The sequence below is a fragment of the Papio anubis genome, chromosome X (assembly GCF_008728515.1).
Source record: "Papio anubis isolate 15944 chromosome X, Panubis1.0, whole genome shotgun sequence".
Lineage (NCBI taxonomy): Eukaryota > Metazoa > Chordata > Mammalia > Primates > Cercopithecidae > Papio > Papio anubis.
Window position 1 is genome coordinate 24,669,963 of NC_044996.1, and position 18,535 is coordinate 24,688,497.

The 18,535-nt window shown below is 50.8% G+C and overlaps 1 protein-coding gene across 1 annotated transcript; it reads left to right on the forward strand.

Moving 5' to 3' along the window:
• The first annotated feature begins 7,129 nt into the window (after window positions 1-7,129).
• APLN (apelin) lies at window positions 7,130-16,974 on the forward strand. Its single transcript, XM_003918257.5, has 3 exons — window positions 7,130-7,667; window positions 13,446-13,617; window positions 14,316-16,974. The coding sequence occupies exons 1-2, from the start codon at window positions 7,601-7,603 to the stop codon at window positions 13,610-13,612; spliced, it is 234 nt and encodes a 77-aa protein (XP_003918306.1). The 5' UTR covers window positions 7,130-7,600; the 3' UTR covers window positions 13,613-13,617; window positions 14,316-16,974.
• The last annotated feature ends 1,561 nt before the right edge of the window (window positions 16,975-18,535 follow it).

Consider the following 18,535-nt stretch of genomic DNA (forward strand, 5'->3'; position numbering starts at 1 on the left):
CTGCTCTGGTGGTTATAGATGAGTTAGAAAGCTCAACTCTAGCCATTAGTATCAGAAAGACAAATACTCAGTAATGAGAGAGTGAAAAATTCATGTTCTCTGGTGGTGGTTAACTGAGCAAAGATAATTTGTCATGAAGCTAGTTAGTGAGGCATCAACTAGCAGCTGGCCTGTGCTTTTTTTCCCCCAAGTTCCTGTTAAGTAGCTTCAGAGGCAGGGTAAGCTTTGAAGCTCTTCATAAATACTTTTTCCCGATGTTGCTGCTACTGAACTTCTTTTGCTCATTAATTTAGCTTATGTCTTAAGGAACAAATTAGATGAGTGACAATGGAAGACTCATTCTGAGATGCTCCAAAAGGCCTGGCCTGTGGAATAAGAATCCTGTGCCTAACCACAGTCATTTTGTTGTGCCTTTGCAGCCAGCTAGGGGACTGCTTGGCCAGTGAGCACTACTCCTATCCTGGGAAGACACAGAAGGAAAAACAGGAGTTGGGATTTAGTTGAACCTAGGCTCTGTCCTGACTTTGCCACCAGCTTTCTGTGTAGCTTGGGGTAAGTCGCTTTTCCTTTCTGGACCTCAGTTTCTCCATCTGCATGATGAGGGGGTTGGGGCTCTTGCTGTTGTGAAATCTCTCTGATTGCTGGCCAGGTTGATCCTTCTTCAGATGTCCTCTCCCCACTCTACTTTTTGCATTACTCTAGTAAAAACAACTACTACACAATGAGGGGAGGGAAGATGGTCACCTCTTTGTGTATGTCTATTAGCTGTTAGTGTTGACCCATCTAAGAACCTGTTGGACAAGTTGTGATGATTTTGCCCAAATAAAGACACTTGATATGGATCATAAACCTAGAGCAATTATTAATATGAATATACAATTCCTTCTTTCATTCAACAAACATTTATTGAGTATTTGCTTTGGGCAACAGCACTGCTGGTGAGAATATAAAAATGAATGAGACATAGTGTTACTATGTCATATTAGTCAGATATACACAAATACCCATGGGAATATGTAACATTTACACAAATGCTTCCCTTACTATAAGAACAAAACTCAGTCAAATACTTTATAGGTATTGATTCTTTTAATCTTTTCAATAACAATGGGAGCTAGGTGCTAGCCCTTTTTTCAGATGAGGCATCTAAGGCTCAGAAAGGTTAACAATTTGCTCAAAGTAACCTATGTAGTAAGAGACAGAGCTGCCTTATTCCAGAACCCATGTGCTTAACCACTATGTGCTTCATGGCTTCCTAATTCAAGACAGTATGAGTTAGGTGCTAGAAGTTCAAATAAAGTGATAGGTGGACCCAAAAAGTGAGAAACTGCTTCTTGATGTTCAGTGAGGGAAGTGTGTGACTTTTGAGGTTAGGCAGTGATATAGTTTGGTTCTGTGTCCCCACCCAAATCTCATCTTGAATTGTAATCCCCACATGTTGAGGGAGGGACCTGGTGGGAGGTGATTTGATCATGGGGTCCTTTCCCCCATGCTGTTCTCATAATAGTGAGTGAGTTCTCATAAGATCTGATGGTTTAAAAGTGTTTGGCAGTTCCCCCTCCCTCTGTCTCTCTCCTGCTGCCATGTAAGATGTGTCTGGCTTCCCCTTTGCCTTCCACCATAATTGTAAGTCTCCCGAAGCCTCCCCAGCCATGTGAAACTGTGAGTCAATTAAAACTCTTTTCTTTATAAATTACCCAGTCTCATGAGAGCTCTGCCCCCATGATCCAGTCACCTCCCACCAGACACCACCTCCAACACTGGGGATTATAATTCTACATGAGATTTGGTGGGGAAACAGATCCAAACCATATCAGAGCCTTTTCTTCCTCATCAGTTTCAGAAGGCCAGAGGACAGACCCAAAGGTGGGGGGAGAGGCAGGTCAGGAAGAAGAGAAAACTAACATCGAATGAGCAGCTACCATGGGCTGGAGACTGTGCTAAGTACTTTACATACATTATCTCATTTAATCTCCCAACCATAAGGTCTTTGTCCATTCCTGTTGCTATAACAGAATACTCGAGACTGGGTAATTATAAATAATCCAAATTTATTTATTACAGTTGTGGAGGATGGGAAGTCTGAGATCAAGGCGCTGGCAGTTTCTGTGTCTGGTGAGGGCCCAGTCTCTGCTTACTAGATGGTGTCTTGAATGCTGCTTCCTCTGGAGGGTACAAACACCATGTCCTCATATGACAGAAGGGACGGAAGGGCAAAAAGGGAACTAGGGTGCCCCTTCCAACTTCTTTTACAAGACCACTAATTCATTCATGAGGGTGCAGCCCTCATGACTTAATCAATCTCAAAAGGCCCTTCCTCTTAACACATCACCTTGGGCTTTTAAGTTCAACATATGAGGCAGGGCGCAGTGGCTCACACCTGTAATCCCAGCACTTTGGGAGGTTGAGACGGGGAGATCACCTGAGGTCAGGAGTTCGGGACCAGCCTGACCAACATGGAGAAACCCCATCTCTACTAAAAATACAAAAAATTAGCTGGGTGTGGTGGCACAAGCTTGTAATCCCAGCTACTCGGGAGGCTGAGGCAGGAGAATCGCTTGAACCTGGGTGGCAGAGGTTATGGTGAGCCAAGATCATGCCATTGCACTCTAGCCTGGGCAACAAGAGTGAAACTGTCTAAAAAAAAAAATTTTTTTTCAACATATGAATTTTGGAGGGACACATAAAAAATTAGGTACCATTATTATCCTCATTTAACAGAGGAAAAAACTGAGCCTCTGAGAAGCTAAATAATTTGCCCAAGGTCACACAGCTAACAAATGGGATTGAGGGACAGGATTTGAATTCAGTTATGTGAAACTCCAAAAGTTGAGTTCTTTGTAATGCCTCACACTGTTTAACCCATAAGAGAGGTGGGTGAGTCAACTGAACAGCAGTGGCTGGTGGTGGCATAGGACAATAAGCAGAACTGAATAGCGTGTGCATAGCTCTGACGAGGGGGACAAGTCACACTTCGAACTCACATAAGTCAGTTATCTCATTTCTGTCCCCAACAGTGCACTGAGTCCTGCCCTTGCCTCCAGGATTGTCCCTCACCTTGACTGGAAACAGTCTTGCTGCTGACCACAGGTCCTGAGCCCCAAATGCAGCAACGCTTCCAGCAACTTCACAGCTACTTGCTGCCTCAGGGCAGGAGAGTGTGGACAGTTTCATGTACCTCCTTCCCACCTCCAGAGAAATACCTTGAAACAGTGGTCCCAACATTTTTGGCATCGGGGGCTGTTTTCATGGAAGACAACTTTTCCATGAACTAGGGTTAGGAGGGATGGTTTCAGGATGACTCAAGCGCATTGTAGTTACTGTGCACTTTATTTCTATTATTATTTTGTTGTAACATATAATGAAATAATGCTACAACTTGCCATAATGTAGAATCAGTGCGAGCCCTGAGTTTGTTTTCCTGCAAATGGATGGTCCCATCTGGGGGTGATGAGAGACAGTGACAGATCACGAGGCATTAGATTCTCATGAAGAACATGCAACCCAGATCCCTCACGTGTGCAGTTTACAGTACGGTTCATGCTCCTATGACAATGTGATGCCACCGCTGATCTGACAGAAGGTGGAGCTCAGGTGGTAATGGGAGCAATGCAGAGCGGCTGTAAATACAGATGACGCTTCACTGGCCCATCTGCTGCTCACCTCCTGCTGTGAGACCTGGTTCCTAATAGGCCAGGGAGCCATAATGGTCCATGGCCCAGGGATTGGAGATTTATGCCTTAAAACATTTATTCTGCTGATATTCATTCAATAGTATCATCCTGAACAAAAGACAGCACAGAGTTGGGCCAACAGTTACTTACTTACCTGACAGGCAGTTGTGAAGTATCAATTATGTGCCAGGCATTGTGCTAGGTGCTATCACAGCAGTGACCTTAAAGTCTGGCAAATAGATACAGATATTCAAAAACTGGTCATTTCAATCTGATATTAAGATATCTGGGCGCCTACAAGGGGTTGAGAGTGGGCAATCAGAGCTGTGTTCCTTGCCTCTTAAGCCTTGACCCCTGAATGGATATGGTGGTGATGGGTCCTCTCTGCAGAATTACAGCAGGCCCATAGAGCACAGTGTGCAGATGCAAAAGCGCTCCCAATGCACCGTGAGAGCATCTACCAATGAAAGGTACAGCCATAGCTGTTATGGAGAGGGCAAAGTTGCCGTGGGCAAGAGTGTCCTGAGAAAGAAAGATGAAATCTTGGATCTGGGACTACAAAAACAAATGTGGCCAGGCATGGTGACTCACACTTGCAATCCCAGCACTTTGGGAGGCCGAGATGGGAGGACTGCTTGAGACCAGGAGTTTAAGACCAGCCTGAGAAACACAGTGAGACTCAGTCTCTACAAAAAACAAAAATAAATATAAAAATTAGCCTGGTATGGTGGTGCATGTCTGCAGTCCCAGCTACTTGGGAAGCTGAGGTGGGAGGATCACTTGAGCCTAGAAGTTTGAGCTTGCTTTGAGCTGTGATCGCACTACTGCACTTCAGCCTAGGGTAACAGAGCAAGACCCTGCCTCTAAAAAAAAAAGGATGTAATTTGGTTAAATGAAGGAAGGATTCAATTAAAAAATGATTATTCCAGGTGTCAGATATTTAAATCTTACTGTAAACGCATGCCTTCAGCTTGGCTTGAATTTCTATTGGTTTGCTTTTATGTTTTTTTCCCTCACCTTGTACATTTTGAAGGCGAGGTAGGGTGGGAATATGGACTACAGAAAAAAGAAGAATGAATGAGTGCTCTATCCAATAGAACTTTCTTCAATGATTGAAGATTCTATTCTGTGCTGTCCAATACAGTAGCCACTAGCCACATATGGGCAATTGAAGCATGGTCAGTGGAACTGAGGAACTGAATTTTAAACTTCATTGGAAATGTGGTTAGTAGCTATTGTATTGGAAAGCGCTATGTGTTCTAACCACTTAGCAATATGCCATACACACCCTAGTAAATGTGCAATTAAATATGAATGCTTCTTTTAACCTAGTTATGGGGGACACTTATTTGGGTGTGCATGGGCTTGTCCAATCAAGGATTGGAGCACCAAGTTTCCTAAAAACAACTCTGCAAGGGCTTATTCTTAATTTGCACAGTACCTTCAGGCACATTATCTCACTTAGTCCCATAACAACTTTGAAGTGGGTAGAGCAGAGATTATCACCTCCATGAACCCCAGTGAGTTGAGGTGATGATGGCAAGGCCTTATAGCAAATGAGGGTGGAGACTAGAAGCCAGATGTTCTCCTCCTGGTTAGAAAATGCTTTCCAGCCAGGCATGGTGGCTAACGCCTGTAATCCCAACGCTTTGGGAGGCGGAGGCGGGTGGATCATCTGAGGTCAGGAGTTCGAGACCAGCCTGACCAACATGGTGAAACCCCGTCTCTACTAAAAATTTATACAAAATTAGTCGGGCGTAGTGGCGCATGCCTGTAATCCCAGCTACTCAGGCTAAGGCAGAAGAATTGCTTGAACCCAGGAGGCAGAGGTTGCAGTGAGCCGAGATAGCACCATCGCACTCCAGCCTGAGCAACAGAGCAAAACTCCGTCTCAAAAAAGAAAAAAAAGAGAGAGAGAAAAAAAAAGAAAAGAAAAGAAAAGAAAAAGAAAGAAAACTCTTTCCAGGGGAACAGTGAAGGGAGAATGGTCTCCTGCTACCCATGCCTGCTACTCATATCCTGGGTCTCAAGGATGAAGACGGGTACCATGCTTCACACGCTTTTTTTTTACTTGAGTGTGGTTAATGGGCCATAGGCTATTAATGGGAACCTTATCTTATTCCCTTCCTGCTACCTGAATTTAGGCAGTAAAGATGTTTTTGAAAATTTCATTCATATATTCAAAATTATGTATTGAGTACCAGTCATGTCATAGTCACTGTTCTAGGTCTGGGGACACAGCTGTGAACAAAGCAAAGATCCCTCCCTTATGGAGGTAACCCTTCTGGTGGAGATAGACTGATAATAAATACATTGTGTATATATAGGATTTTTGTAACATTTCAAAAATATTTTAAATATGCCGTGGTCTCTCATGTCTTTTATGGCACACATGCACCCTGTCCAATGTATCTTTTGTGTAAATCTGGACTTACACTTCAAGCAAACTGCCTAGCTTGCTGAAAGGTGGAGACACCTTTCGATTCAGTCTTTTAATATGTGTTGAGTGCCACCTATGTGCAGAGCAAGATATTGGGGACTTTGGAGAGATCCAGAAGAGTGAGAAGACAGTATCCTACCTTAGGGGATTCCCAGTCAAATGAGGGAGGCAGCCCCATGCCTTGGGAGCTCCCAAGCTATAGAAGGAGCTAACAGTCCAGTCTGGAAAGGCAAACAACTTCAGGACCCGCTTCTAAACCGGAATCCCAAGTATACCCAAAATGAATCCAGCCTTGGCTGTGTGGAGTTGGGTAAACCACCTGCCTCTTATCATGATGGGGAACTAGAATGAGGACAGCTCCAGGGAACAAGAAAGGGGACACCATAGGAGCTGTCGCATGTCCCAACAGTGGGGAGGAGCTGAGGGGCAACCCTTGCTGGATTAGTGTTATCCCGGGAAGGCTTCTGGATGCGATGGGATTTGAGGTGCTGCTGCAAGAATGAATTGCTCACGGAAAGGTGGGGTGGGGGCATTCCAGGTAGAGGGTGCCTCCTGGGGGATGCAGGGAACATGAGGGTGCTGGGCAATTAAGCCTTGGACACAAGCCTAGGCAGTCACCCCCAATTCAGAGCCAGTTGAAAATGCAGAGGAGAGAGGAAGGCCAGTGTGTGGGTGTCTTGACCAAACCCTTGAAGCTGGCCAGCGGCAAGGGCAAGGACCAGGGTCAGGGTCAGAGGTAGAGGGCGTGAGTGAAGGCGACCCAGACTGAGTCCTTCCCTAAGCGCCTAGGTTTCCTGACAGCTGTTAAGGAAGCAAGGTGAGAAAGGGTTAAGTGTGCCCCTCCACCGCCCCAAATGCTTCCTGTGTTTGAAATCCTTCAGGTCTCTGCAAACCCTCTGGCCCCCGGCCAGACGGGCATTGTCCAGGGAGCGGTTGTGGGTTGTCAGAGAGGCTGCGCAGCCTTTGTTGTGGGGCCACCTCAGGGTTCCCTCTCGCGCTCTGGCTGGGGCTGCAGAGTGCGTGCCTGGAGGGGGGCGGTGCGGGAGGCTCGCTCCCTCTCCCTCTTCCTGCCCCCCCTCTAGCCCTCCCGATGACCACATGACCAAGTGGGCTCGCGGCCAAGCCACAAGCTACAAAATGCAGCCCCTGGAGTGAGCGGGGAGCATTCTCGCTGGCAGCCGGGGTCAGGGGCAGTTGCAGCCGCGGCTGAGCAACCAGCTGCTAGGAAAGAGCTCGCCGCTGCCGCTCCCGGAGCCGCCGAGGCCAGCTTCGCGGCGCTGCCCCGCGGAGGGAGAGGAGGCTGCAGAAGAGCGGAGGCGGCCAGCGGGAGCGGCGGGGCTCAGCGCGCACACTCAGCGGCCCGGGAGCCTCCCGAGCTCCGCGCCCGCACGCGCCAGCCGCGGCTTGCGCCTTTCTTGGCCTCCTGGCGCCCGACCTCTCCTCCCCCGCGCCGGCTCGCCGGGGCCGCGGCGGCCCGAGGAGCAGCATGAATCTGCGGCTCTGCGTGCAGGCGCTCCTGCTGCTCTGGCTCTCCTTGACCGCGGTGTGTGGAGGTGAGTGCGCGCCCTCCCGCTCGCCCGGGCTGCAGCCGGCGCGCTCCTTTCCCTCCGCCCTCCTCGCACTCTCCCCGCCTCCCGGGGAGCCCGGCGCGAGCCGTGCAGTAGCAGCCACGCGCCGGCCAGCGCCAGGCAGCAGATTGACAGGGCGCCCCGGGCCATGGGGCGGCTGGCCGCAAGAACCGCTTCTTCTGCGGGGCTCAACTTGGCCTCTGGCATCATCTGCCCGTCACCTTGACCCTCCTAACTGTCGCTCGCAGTCCCAGGAGCGCAGGACCACAGGTGTGCGCCGCGTGCCCCATGCCCTGCACCCCGCGTGGTGAGGGTGGAGGCCGGGGACATGCCCGCTCCCTCGTGGATCGATGGAAGGAACTGACCAGAATCGGGTGGGCTGGGCTCCCATGTTGAACGTCTTCTGGTCCCTGAAGGCTGGGAGCCTCCCGCCGGTCCAGGGGCGCGGGAAACCGGGGATGATGTGCCAACATGCAGACGTGACACTTGTTGCATAGGCAGGAGTGCGCGAAGGGGGTGGCCCAGCTGTTGCTCCTTTTGGCCTGCATGTGTGAGCAGAGGCAGCCTCCCTAAGGCAGGGCCGGGCCCAGCCGGGCTGGGCTGGTCTTCTCCTCCCTAACCCCAAGGTCCTGGCTGGCCTCCTCCCCTGCACAGGATGCCCTCCCCATTGCCTCCATCCCACCCCCAGATACTTGGTTCTCTTACATCCTGGCTCCAGCCTTTCTTTCTGTCCCAGGCATGGGCATGCTTCACCTTAGTCTCCCTGTCGCTAAGCACCAAAGGAGGAAGCACAGCACCTGACCCAACCCCTCCCTGCAGTTCAGGAAAGGGGAGTCCTTTTGCCCTCACCTGCCAATACTTGGCACTAGTGCCCACGTCCGCCCCTAGCCTGGTCCCCACCCACGCCCCAGCAGCCCCATCCCGGGCTGCCTGTCCTCTGCGTGTCAATGTCTCCTGGGGCTGCCAGCTCCCACCTCCAGCTGCCACAGTCCTATGATCTGGCTGTCATTGCTGCCTGCCTGGCACCACACAAGGGGAAGGCCAAGACCAGGTGGACTAACGCCAGGACCATGGCTGGAGTCACAGGGAGGTGGAAGCAGAAAGAAGGAGAAGGCAGAGCAACGAGTTTCCTAGGGCAAGGGCACAGGGCCCTACGTGGTTCCAAATCCTCCAGAACAGGAGGGTGGCATGCAGCCCAGGAGCCTCCGAGGGGTCCAGCCAGCTCTGCCTGCCTCTCATCGCAGGCCACCTCCTTTCTCTGCTCTTGCTTTTTGGCCCTGTTGTGGCCCTGGGAATACTGCCTGACTTCTCAGAAAGGCGTGGTGGTTGGGGCTGGCACCTCCTGCCTCCAGGTAGCTGGCCAGTGATCTCTCTCTTCAAGACCTGAGCATGAAGTCAGCCACCACCACAGTAAGAAGTGGGCAGGTTTTTTCCACAGAAACTCCTATCAGGCAGGTAACAGAGGGAGCAAAAGATACTAATGTAAGATACAAATGTAAGATACAAATGATACACCATACCAGCCTGTCCTCAGGGAGCCTACCATCTGGTGTCATTAACAAGGCATGATACTTGTACAATACCACCACAGGCAAATAGTCCAGCGTGGTGCCTTCAGGGAAGAAAAAGACTGGGTGCAGAGAGAGTGTTCCAGAGGAAGGTGGGGCTTCTGGATCTGCACACTTGGTGCTCCCCACACAGGCTGTGGGGAGACCCCTAGCCAATAGACAACCATTCAGACCCTCCTGGGGCCCAGCCATTGGGACAGTACTAGCAAAGGGGAGACAGCTGGTTTCAAGGGAAGGGAAGTTGGCCAGGATGCCTGAACACGGTGTGGCTGGTCCAGAGCCTGCCACTTCGTGCTTTAATTCCCCCGTCTTCATTAGGTAATCTGTCTACTCTGATTTGGGTAAATTCGTTGCCCTCACACTTTGCTCAAGCCTCATGTTGGAAACTTTCAGGGCTCTCACTGACTTCTCTACTCCCTGACTTCTCCTGGAGCCAAGAAGGGGCACGTCCCTGGAGGTGGCCACCAGCCAAGGGTCCAGGTACACATGTCCTGCTCCTGCTGGCTCCTGTCCTGGGTTAGAAGTAGGAATCCCAGAACCACTTTGTCCTTGGCCCAGGCTGACATGCTGTCCCCGGCCAGAGTCCCCAGTCAAAGTTGCAGCCTGAAAACCATACTTCCTCCTCTCCACAGTCTGTCCTGACTTGGAATGTCCGCCCCCGACCCCTCTCCACACTGCCTCTCATCACCCCGATACCACCGTGTACACTCCTCCACTGCCTCCTGACCTCGGATACACTTTGCTCTTGTGAGTCTGAGAAGTCCTGGGCCAGGGCCAAGTGTCCCTCAGTCTCTGAGTACCTCTCTTTTTCCCCTTCTCCTCCCCCTCTGCAGGCCCAGCTCAAAGCCTGCAGTCACAGTGGGAGTGTGAGGAGAGCCTACTGTACCCCTCCTGCTCAGGGAAGGGCATCTCCACTCCATCCCCAGTCCTTAGCACTAAGCACCCGTGTAACCTGAGCCAGGCCTCTCCACGCAAAGAACTAAGGCAAGGGAAGCAGAGGGCCGCCAGACAGAGCATGATGTATCCCAGGGCAGCAAAGCTGGCACTGGAGACAGCACAGGGCCCTGGAGAAGGCGACTAGGATGGGGGACTGGGCAGACAAAGAGACACATGCAGGACCACAGAGCAGTGGAGGGGCATTGCCAGCGGGGTCCCCAACGGGGGACACATTTGGGCTTTTAAAGTCATCACAAGACAGGCCAGACTGAGAGGAAAAACAGGTGCGTCATTCCTGATGAGGCTGGCATGTTCCTGAAAAGTCGCACGTACCTCTTTGTGCGTTGGCAGGGTTGGAGTTCAGATTGCATGAAAGTCAAATCCTGTCCTCCCCCGACTGCGGTTCTCAGCATAGAGATGCTATAGCTTCATGGCTGATGGCGCTTCAGCAGGCAATGGCTCCAATCTCTCTAGGCTCAAGATTGTTTGGGGGATTGCTCCAGCCTCCTTTTACATAGCAAATGAGCTAGAAGAAAATATTTAAGTGCATTAGGGCTGGCCTCCATTTCTAAAGGGGAATTCTTTTGTACAGTCAAGACCTCTGCAGTGATGAGAATCAACAGCCTCTAATTTGTTCCTTTGGACAGGATAAAGCCAGGGTTTCAGGTGTCAGCTTATCTGATGGTGAGCCAGACTCAGAATCAAAAGTAGGAAACAGGTGGGTGATGGGCTCAGAGTGCGGGAGGAGCCAGCAGAGCTCGGTGATGCTGAGGACAATGAGTCCCCCACCCAATGGGAGGGATGCAAGAGGCCCGGGGCTGGTCTCCAGAGCCTGGCTGGGGGCTCAGTCAGCTCAGAGCGGTTCTCTGCAGACCTAGAGTCTAGACATCTTCCTGGCCAGAGTCAGAACCACCAACCCTGCTCCTCATCCTGACATACGGCCTCTAGCCCTCCCTTTCTGACTGCCACAGACTTACAATCTTGGGTGCTGAGCACATGGAGATGACGCCCCCCCCCTCCTGGCATGGTGCTTCTCTTCTCCATGTCTGCTACCACCCTGAGCTACAATGGCCTGCGCCACTGCCCCATCCCTTCTGCACCCCCAGCAGTTCAAGGTGCAGAGGTGAGAGCCAAGAGTTGACTTGGTTCACTTCACAAGGCCCCTAGGTCCTTCCCCTGCGTTATCAGCATCATTCAGATCCATCCTCAGTGATCACGGTGAGCCTTGTGGGGACCCCAGAACTCAAGGCAGAGGCTGAAGCAGCTGTGGTGGGGAGCTTAGTGAAGGTCTTTCCCTCCTCCCCCTCTCCAGCCCCAGCCCCCTCACAGATGGCGCCAAGAGGGTAGCTCTGTGATAGTCAGACAGAAGCAGCCCACTTGTTCCATCCATACTTACTGCTCCAAAGTGCTAAGATAATTTTTCTTTTAATTCTCATAGGTTATGAATTTAAGGAACAAGTTGGCATGGAATTGTGGCTAGCTAACCAAATGACCCAACTCAACAGCGGGGTCCTCATGGACCTGGCGATTTTTCTTGGGGAAAGAGGGAAGGAGGGTGCAGGCTTGGAGAATATGTGTTTATGTATGTATTTGTGGAGGGGGTGGGTATGTCTGGGTGTGAGTGGGGAGAACTGCAGGCCCAGAAGCCTGGGGGAAGAGAGCCCTAAGGCCAAACCCGCCCACTTTTCGCCCAAGAGGAGCCTAAACACTTGGAAATTGTGTGCAAGTGGAGGAGGACTCACAAGAGCCAAGGAGCCAAGGAAGGAACAGTGTGGGGATGTTGGAGGCAGAGGCAGAGGGGAAGGGGGAACTGCCAGCGGTATCACTGGGGTGTGAGCAGCCAATGGGAGGCTCTGTGGAAACTGTGAGCAAGTGGTGGGAATTCCTGGGTAGATGGCAATGGGGCTCAAGGGACAGGAATCTAGATGCAGGCAAATCAGATGGTGTGCAGGGGGAGAGAGACTGTTACTCATTATCTCTGGCCTCAGATGCTGTATCTGCACAGGCCCGTACTGGGCATTGCACAAGTACCCTGCCTGGCTGCCTCTTCCCCGGCACCATTTCATCTCCGCACACAGCCTGCTGTCACCAACCAGGCTTGTCTTGGGGGTGGCAGCTCAGCTTCCCTGCATGGACTGTAGGCTTCGTGAGAGTCGGCCTGCATGACTTTTCCCTTACTGCACCCAAGGATACCCTGCCCCACTTGGATTCCATTGTCAGGGCTCAGTCTGGTGTCAGGAGGCTTCTACTCTAAGCCTCCTGACAGATGTGGACAGATGTAAAGAGGAGCCCCATAGTGCAGAATAGAAGCCAGTTGAGATTGAAATGGAAGGAATTTACATGAGACACAGGATGCAGGGTGTGATCCAGGAATTTCAGGAGGTAGGGCATTGGTGGGGAGGTACCAACTTGCAGCAGCCCACCCCGCTCCTGGTGCACAGACATGCTGCTGAAGGTGACCATTCTCTCATTTATTCATTCTCAAATATTCGTGCAGTATTTATTGGTCTCTAAATCTGGTCTCAGGTTTCTAAATGTGGTGACAGTATGAGGCAGGCTGAGTCGGAGACCCCTCCCTCTTAACCCGCCTGGCCCAGCCCCATCCACTGGGAGGACTTGGTGCCCTAGAGAGGCCTAACCACCGATGAGACACCCAGGGGCGAGATATGAGCTCTCTAGTACTCAAAAGTGGGTCATCCTGCATATCAAAGGATGTAGGAGTAAAATGACGTGATGTTCAGGATTTGCTTTAAAATACTGCAGTCAAGGAAAATAGAAAAGGGATAACTAAAGCATATGTGACTCCATCTGGATAACTGTTGAATCCGGGTGATGGGTACATGGTGGTGGGAGGGTCATTGTAATGTCATATGTCTAAAATGTTTGAAGTGTACCAGTCGCAGGGGTGCCATGGTGATTACTGCCTCCTGCCACCCAGCCAAGTACAGGCATGACGCCCCAAAGTGCACACCCCCAATGATGTTCCAAAGAACCCACTTGTGCCTGTCGGCAACATGATATAACTGTCAAAAGGACAGAAAATCAGCTGCATCAATGGCAAGATGTGAGTAGTAGATTCCGTTTGTGCCAGGACAGTGCAGAAATGGCAAATTTTCCCTCAATATGAACAACAGAAACAAAGAAAATCTATGAGAAGTGCCGCCACATGGAGAGACCACCCCTCCCGTGGGCCTGTGGTCTGCGGCCCCTGCTCGTTTCCAACAACCTTCCTCACTAACAGGCTTTCTCCTTCCTGCAGGGCCCCTGATGCAGCTTCCCTATGGGAATGGGCTGGAAGAGGGCAATGTCCGCCACCTGGTGCAGCCCAGAGGGTCGAGGAACGGGCCAGGGCCCTGGCAGGGAGGTCGAAGGAAATTCCGCCGCCAGCGGCCCCGCCTCTCCCATAAGGGACCCATGCCTTTCTGAAGCAGGTACTTGAGCCTCTGCTCAGTGGACAGTGCTAAAGCGGAGGGAGAGGGACAGCCCAGAAGCCGGGTGACCCTGCAGCTCAGCACTGGCCAGACACATCCATCAAGCAGTCCTGGCGCCACACGCACGGGGACTTAGAGTTGGCAAGAGAGCTTATGGGGCAGCTGTCTAGCGCCTTTATTTTACAGACGATCTCCTCGTCTGAGGCCCAGAGAGGGGCTTGACACTTGGGCCAGTCTTCCTTCCACCCTGCTGTCTGGGGTTGGGGAGGCTGGCCTGCTTAGAGATTTCTAGACATTCTGGTGGACCTTAATGGCTGGGGAGGGGTGCCCAGGGCAAACCTACAGATGTCCAGTGTAGATTGTCACCAGAGTTGGGGAAGGAGGCAGAGAGCTCTAGGGGCTCTCAGGCAGAGAACAAGAGGACAGCTGTGGCTGTGGTTGCCTGGAGCTGTGAGAAGGAGGGAAGAACCAAGGCGGCAGCAGAGAGAGGAGAGCTGAATTCTGTCCCTCACTTGGTCTGCTGGCTGTCCCACTGCAATGGGGACAGGCAGGCACCAACTCAGGGGCCTTGGGCTTGAGGTTTGGGCTGAGTGGAGTTGGGGGAAGAGAGAGAAAGGGGTCTCCTCTCCTTTCCTGGGGAGTTCCTTTGGTCTAGGATATGTCCATGACTTCTCTGTTGTCATTTTTTGTCTCCTTAGGACTGAAGGGGCCCCCAAGTGCCCACCCCCTGTGGTTCTGTCTCCTCCATAGATTGGTCTGCTTCTCTGGAGGCCTCACATCCATTCAGCTCTCACCTCACACCTGCTGTAGCCACCGATGGGCCCGGCTCGTCTCACCTGCCTGCTTTCCCCAGTGGCGTGTTCCTGGCTGTAGTTTGGATGATTCCCGTTCTCTCACAAGGATCCGTCCAGTCCATCTTCCTGGCCACTCCCTGGACTGACTTTGGAGACCCAGCCCCGGAAAGCCTCCCTTCTTCTCCAGGTCCCCACTGCTCTAGTCCCTGCCTATCTCATCTAACGCCCCAACCCTTCACTTGGGCCTTCCTTCCTCATGTCTGCCCTGGGCCCGGGGTGGAAATGCTCCCTTCTGCGGGCTCCAGCAGATCCCTTGTTTTCCTGTCAGTTGGACCCCTCACCTGGCCTCCAGGGAGGAATGCAGAGAAAAGCAAGGGGAGACTCTAGTTAAGAGGTGCTGGCTGCGGGGATCCAGACAGGGAACACTGGGGGCACAGAAGTGTGGTGGGGGGAGCTCTGGTGAAGTGGGTGGAGCATCGGTGTTTACTCAGTTAAGGAAGAGGTAAAGGAGAGGGGCCTGTAAAGTCCTTTGTCACTTCTCTTGCCTTACTGTGCCTCCCAATACTCCCTTCTTCCTGCCCCCACACCCCATCCCCAGCTAGCCTAAGCTCTAAGTCAGGAGGGGAGGGTGCTGGGTCTGACATGGCTCTATACCCTCCCAGGAGTAAAAGCCAAGCAAGAGGTTGTTTTTGCCAAGAATCACAGAATATTAGAACTGAAAGGACCCTTGGAGATCCACTTAGCCTTCTTAGGCAAACGCCTGCAAAAACAGAAGCCTGGAGAGGGGAGTGACCTGCTCAGAGTCATTGCAGAGCCGGAATGGGGACCAGGTCTCCCATCTCCTACTTTATGATGTTCTCTTCCCTCTTGATGATGTCTTTTCAAAGCAAATGAAGTGCCTTTTCCCGAGGCTGGGGCTGGGGGTGGCTGGGAGGGGAAGGGAAGGGAGAGGCAAGCTGGCTGTGAACTATCCTGTTGTAGGGCTGGAGCTGCTCCCACCTCCCTGACTTACCCCTGCTGCACCATTCCCCCAGCTGGGCTGGAAGGTTCCATAACTGGTCAGCTGCCCCCATTCTGGCAGCATTCCCAGACCCGGGGTACTCTAATAGGGGCAGCTCAGGAACTGAGACTACCGTTCAACGCCAGTGGTGCTGGTTTTCAGGAGCATGAGGTAGCCTTCAATCCTTGGACTCCATGGCCTTCCCTTCGTGCTGACTGGACCTTCCTTCCAGGGCTTTTCCTTTGGGGGAGGTGGAGAGGGGAGAAGAAGGAAGGGAAGGGCAGAAGGAAGGAGGGACAGGAGGAAGAAAAGAAAGCAAAGGAAGGGAAGGAAGGAAAGAAGGATGGGAGGAAGTGCAGCAGGAATAGCACCCTCTCCCCGGGAGGCCCCAGCTTCCATGAGGGGCCATCACCAGCCATTCCTTGGAGGGAGCTTTCTCACCTATTGCTTGAGCAGGCTTCCCAGGAGGGAGAAAGGGAAGACAAGAGCCTGATGCCCAACTTTGTGTGTGTGGGGACGGGGGAGTCAGGGCCCCCCAAGTCCCACAATAACCCCAATGTTTGCCTATCCGCCCCCCCCCCAAGCCTTCCTTTACCTCTGCTGCTGCTAATGCTGCTGCTGCTTAAAGGCTCATGCTTGGAGTGGGGACTGGTCGATGCCCAGAAAGTCTCTTCTGCCACTGACGCCCCCATCAGGGATTGGGCCTTCTTTCCCCCCTTCCTTTCTGTGTCTCCTGCCTCATCGGCCTGCCATGACCTGCAGCCAAGCCCAGCCCTGTGGGGAAGGGGAGAAAGTGGGGAACGGCTGAGAAAGCTGGGAGATAGGGAACAGAGGAGGGTAGTGGGTGGGCTGGGGGGGCTGCCTTATTTAAAGTGGTTGTTTATGATTCTTATACTAATTTATGCAAAGATATTAAGGCCCTGTTCATTAAAAAATTGTTCCCTTCCCCTGTGTTCAATGTGTTTGTAAAGATTGTTCTGTGTAAATATGTCTTTAAAATAAACAGTTAAAAGCTGACAGTTCGCCCTTACTCTTGGAGGTCATGTTCAGGAGGGGCGTTCCTTTCCCCTGGGGGCCATGATTGTCCCCATGCCCACATATTGCACGTGCAGGGAGGTAAGTGCCTGCATCCCAAATCGGTTCTAGGTCAACTGGCCTCAAACCGATTTGCCACGAGCTCACAAAATGAATCCCTATGCTTAATGACCAGGTCACATAAAATCCAGCCCTTATAGGTTTTCTGGCATCTGTTTGGGTGTCCTCATTTTTTTGGCAGTGTCATTTAAAGAATTTTTCAAAAGCAATTTATTTAAGAACATGCTGATTAAATGCAGGATCGCTACTAAAAATTGTTTTGTATCCTTGGTGGGTGTCTTCTGCTATTTTATCTACTTTTGAACACTTTCAGGACTTTTTAGCCAGTTTGCCTTTCTTGAAAAATGTTATGTTTTCAGTAATAAATACATTTGATAATGACTGTTTGTATCATTTTATGTTTCACAAAGTAGAGTTGCTTGATAAATGAGATAGCCTGAATAATAAAATGCAAAGAGTTGAATATAATTCTGCCCCATCTGTCTCACTTCATGCTTGTTGTCAAAATGCCAATATCTTGCATAACAGAAGGGAACATTGGGTACATGCTAATTTGGTTAATAAACCCATTAGGTGCACACATGCATACACATTACAAAGCAAAACTCGGTGAGAAGCAGAGAGGAGGGATCGAAATGGGTTCATTTGATAAATCTCATGGGAAATCCTATAGATTTGACAAATATTTAGTGCCAGAAATATACAATTTTAAAGAAAGGGTCTTCAAACAAACTCCCTAAAAAGTCATAAAAATGTTCAATAGGAGAGAAAATAGAAAAAGTCACCCCCAAGCATACAAAACAATCTCATTATTGACAAAATGCTGCAAGTTGTGATAGTGATTTAAAAATGCAGTGTTACAGCTGGGTGCAGTGGCTCACACCTGTAATCCCAGCACTTTGGGAGGCCGAGGCGGGCAGATCACTTGAGGTTAGGAGTTTGAGACCAGCCTGGCCAACATGTGAAACTCCGTCTCTACTAAAAATACAAAGATTAGCTGGGTATGGTGGCGGGCGCCTGTAATCCCAGCTACTCGGGAGGCTGAGGCCAGAGAATCGCTTAAACACAGGAGGCAGAGGTTGCAGTGAGCTGAGATCACGCCACTGTACTCCAGCCTGGGTGACAGAGCCAGACTCCATCTGAAAAAAAAAAAAAAAATGATGTTACGTTGGAAGTGCCTCTTGGGAAAACTGGTGCAAAATGCCTTATTTAAAAATTAGTAGTTTGACTTTTAGGCAAACAGGTCATCAGAGGAACTGGTTTTAGGCAGAGGTTTCAGGTGGACTGACTTTATGCTGATTAGTCTGTAACCTCCCTAATCATCCCCAAAGTTCTAAATTCACGTGAAAGCAAGGAGAAGCGGGTGGAGCATGGGGCAGGACAACTTAATACCGACCCATAAGTGTACAGTGAATTAGATAAGTGAATCTAGAATCTGGTCTTCAAATTCCACAAGGCAAACTCTTTCTACAGTACTACAGAAGGTCCCCTAACTAGAAAGAAGAATTAGATACAAAACGTGTTTGATATTCTTTTTTTTTTTTTTTTTTCCCCAAGACAGAGTCTCACTCTGTCTCCCAGGCTGGAGGGAAGCCAGTGGCGTGATCTCGGCTCACTGCAACCTCCACCTCCCAGGTTCCAACGATTCTCCTGCCTCACCCTCCCAAGTAGCTGGGATTACATGCACCCGCCACCACGCCTGGCTAATTTTTTGTATATTTATTTATTTATTTATTTATTTATTATTTTTTAGTAGAGACAGGGTTTCACCAGGTTAGCCAGGCTAGTCTTGAACTCCTGACCTCAAGTAATCCGCCTGCCTCGGCTTCCCAAAGTGCTGGGATTACAAGCATGAATCACCACGCCCAGCTGTGTTTGATATTCTTAGTAAATACAATACGAATTCGTAGTACAAGATGGCACGGTGTGGACTGGTGGGATCAGGGAAAGCTAATAGAGGCTGAGTGATAAAAACAGGCCTTAGAAGGCACAATAGTATTTGGTTAAGTTGGCGAAAGGATGATGGGCA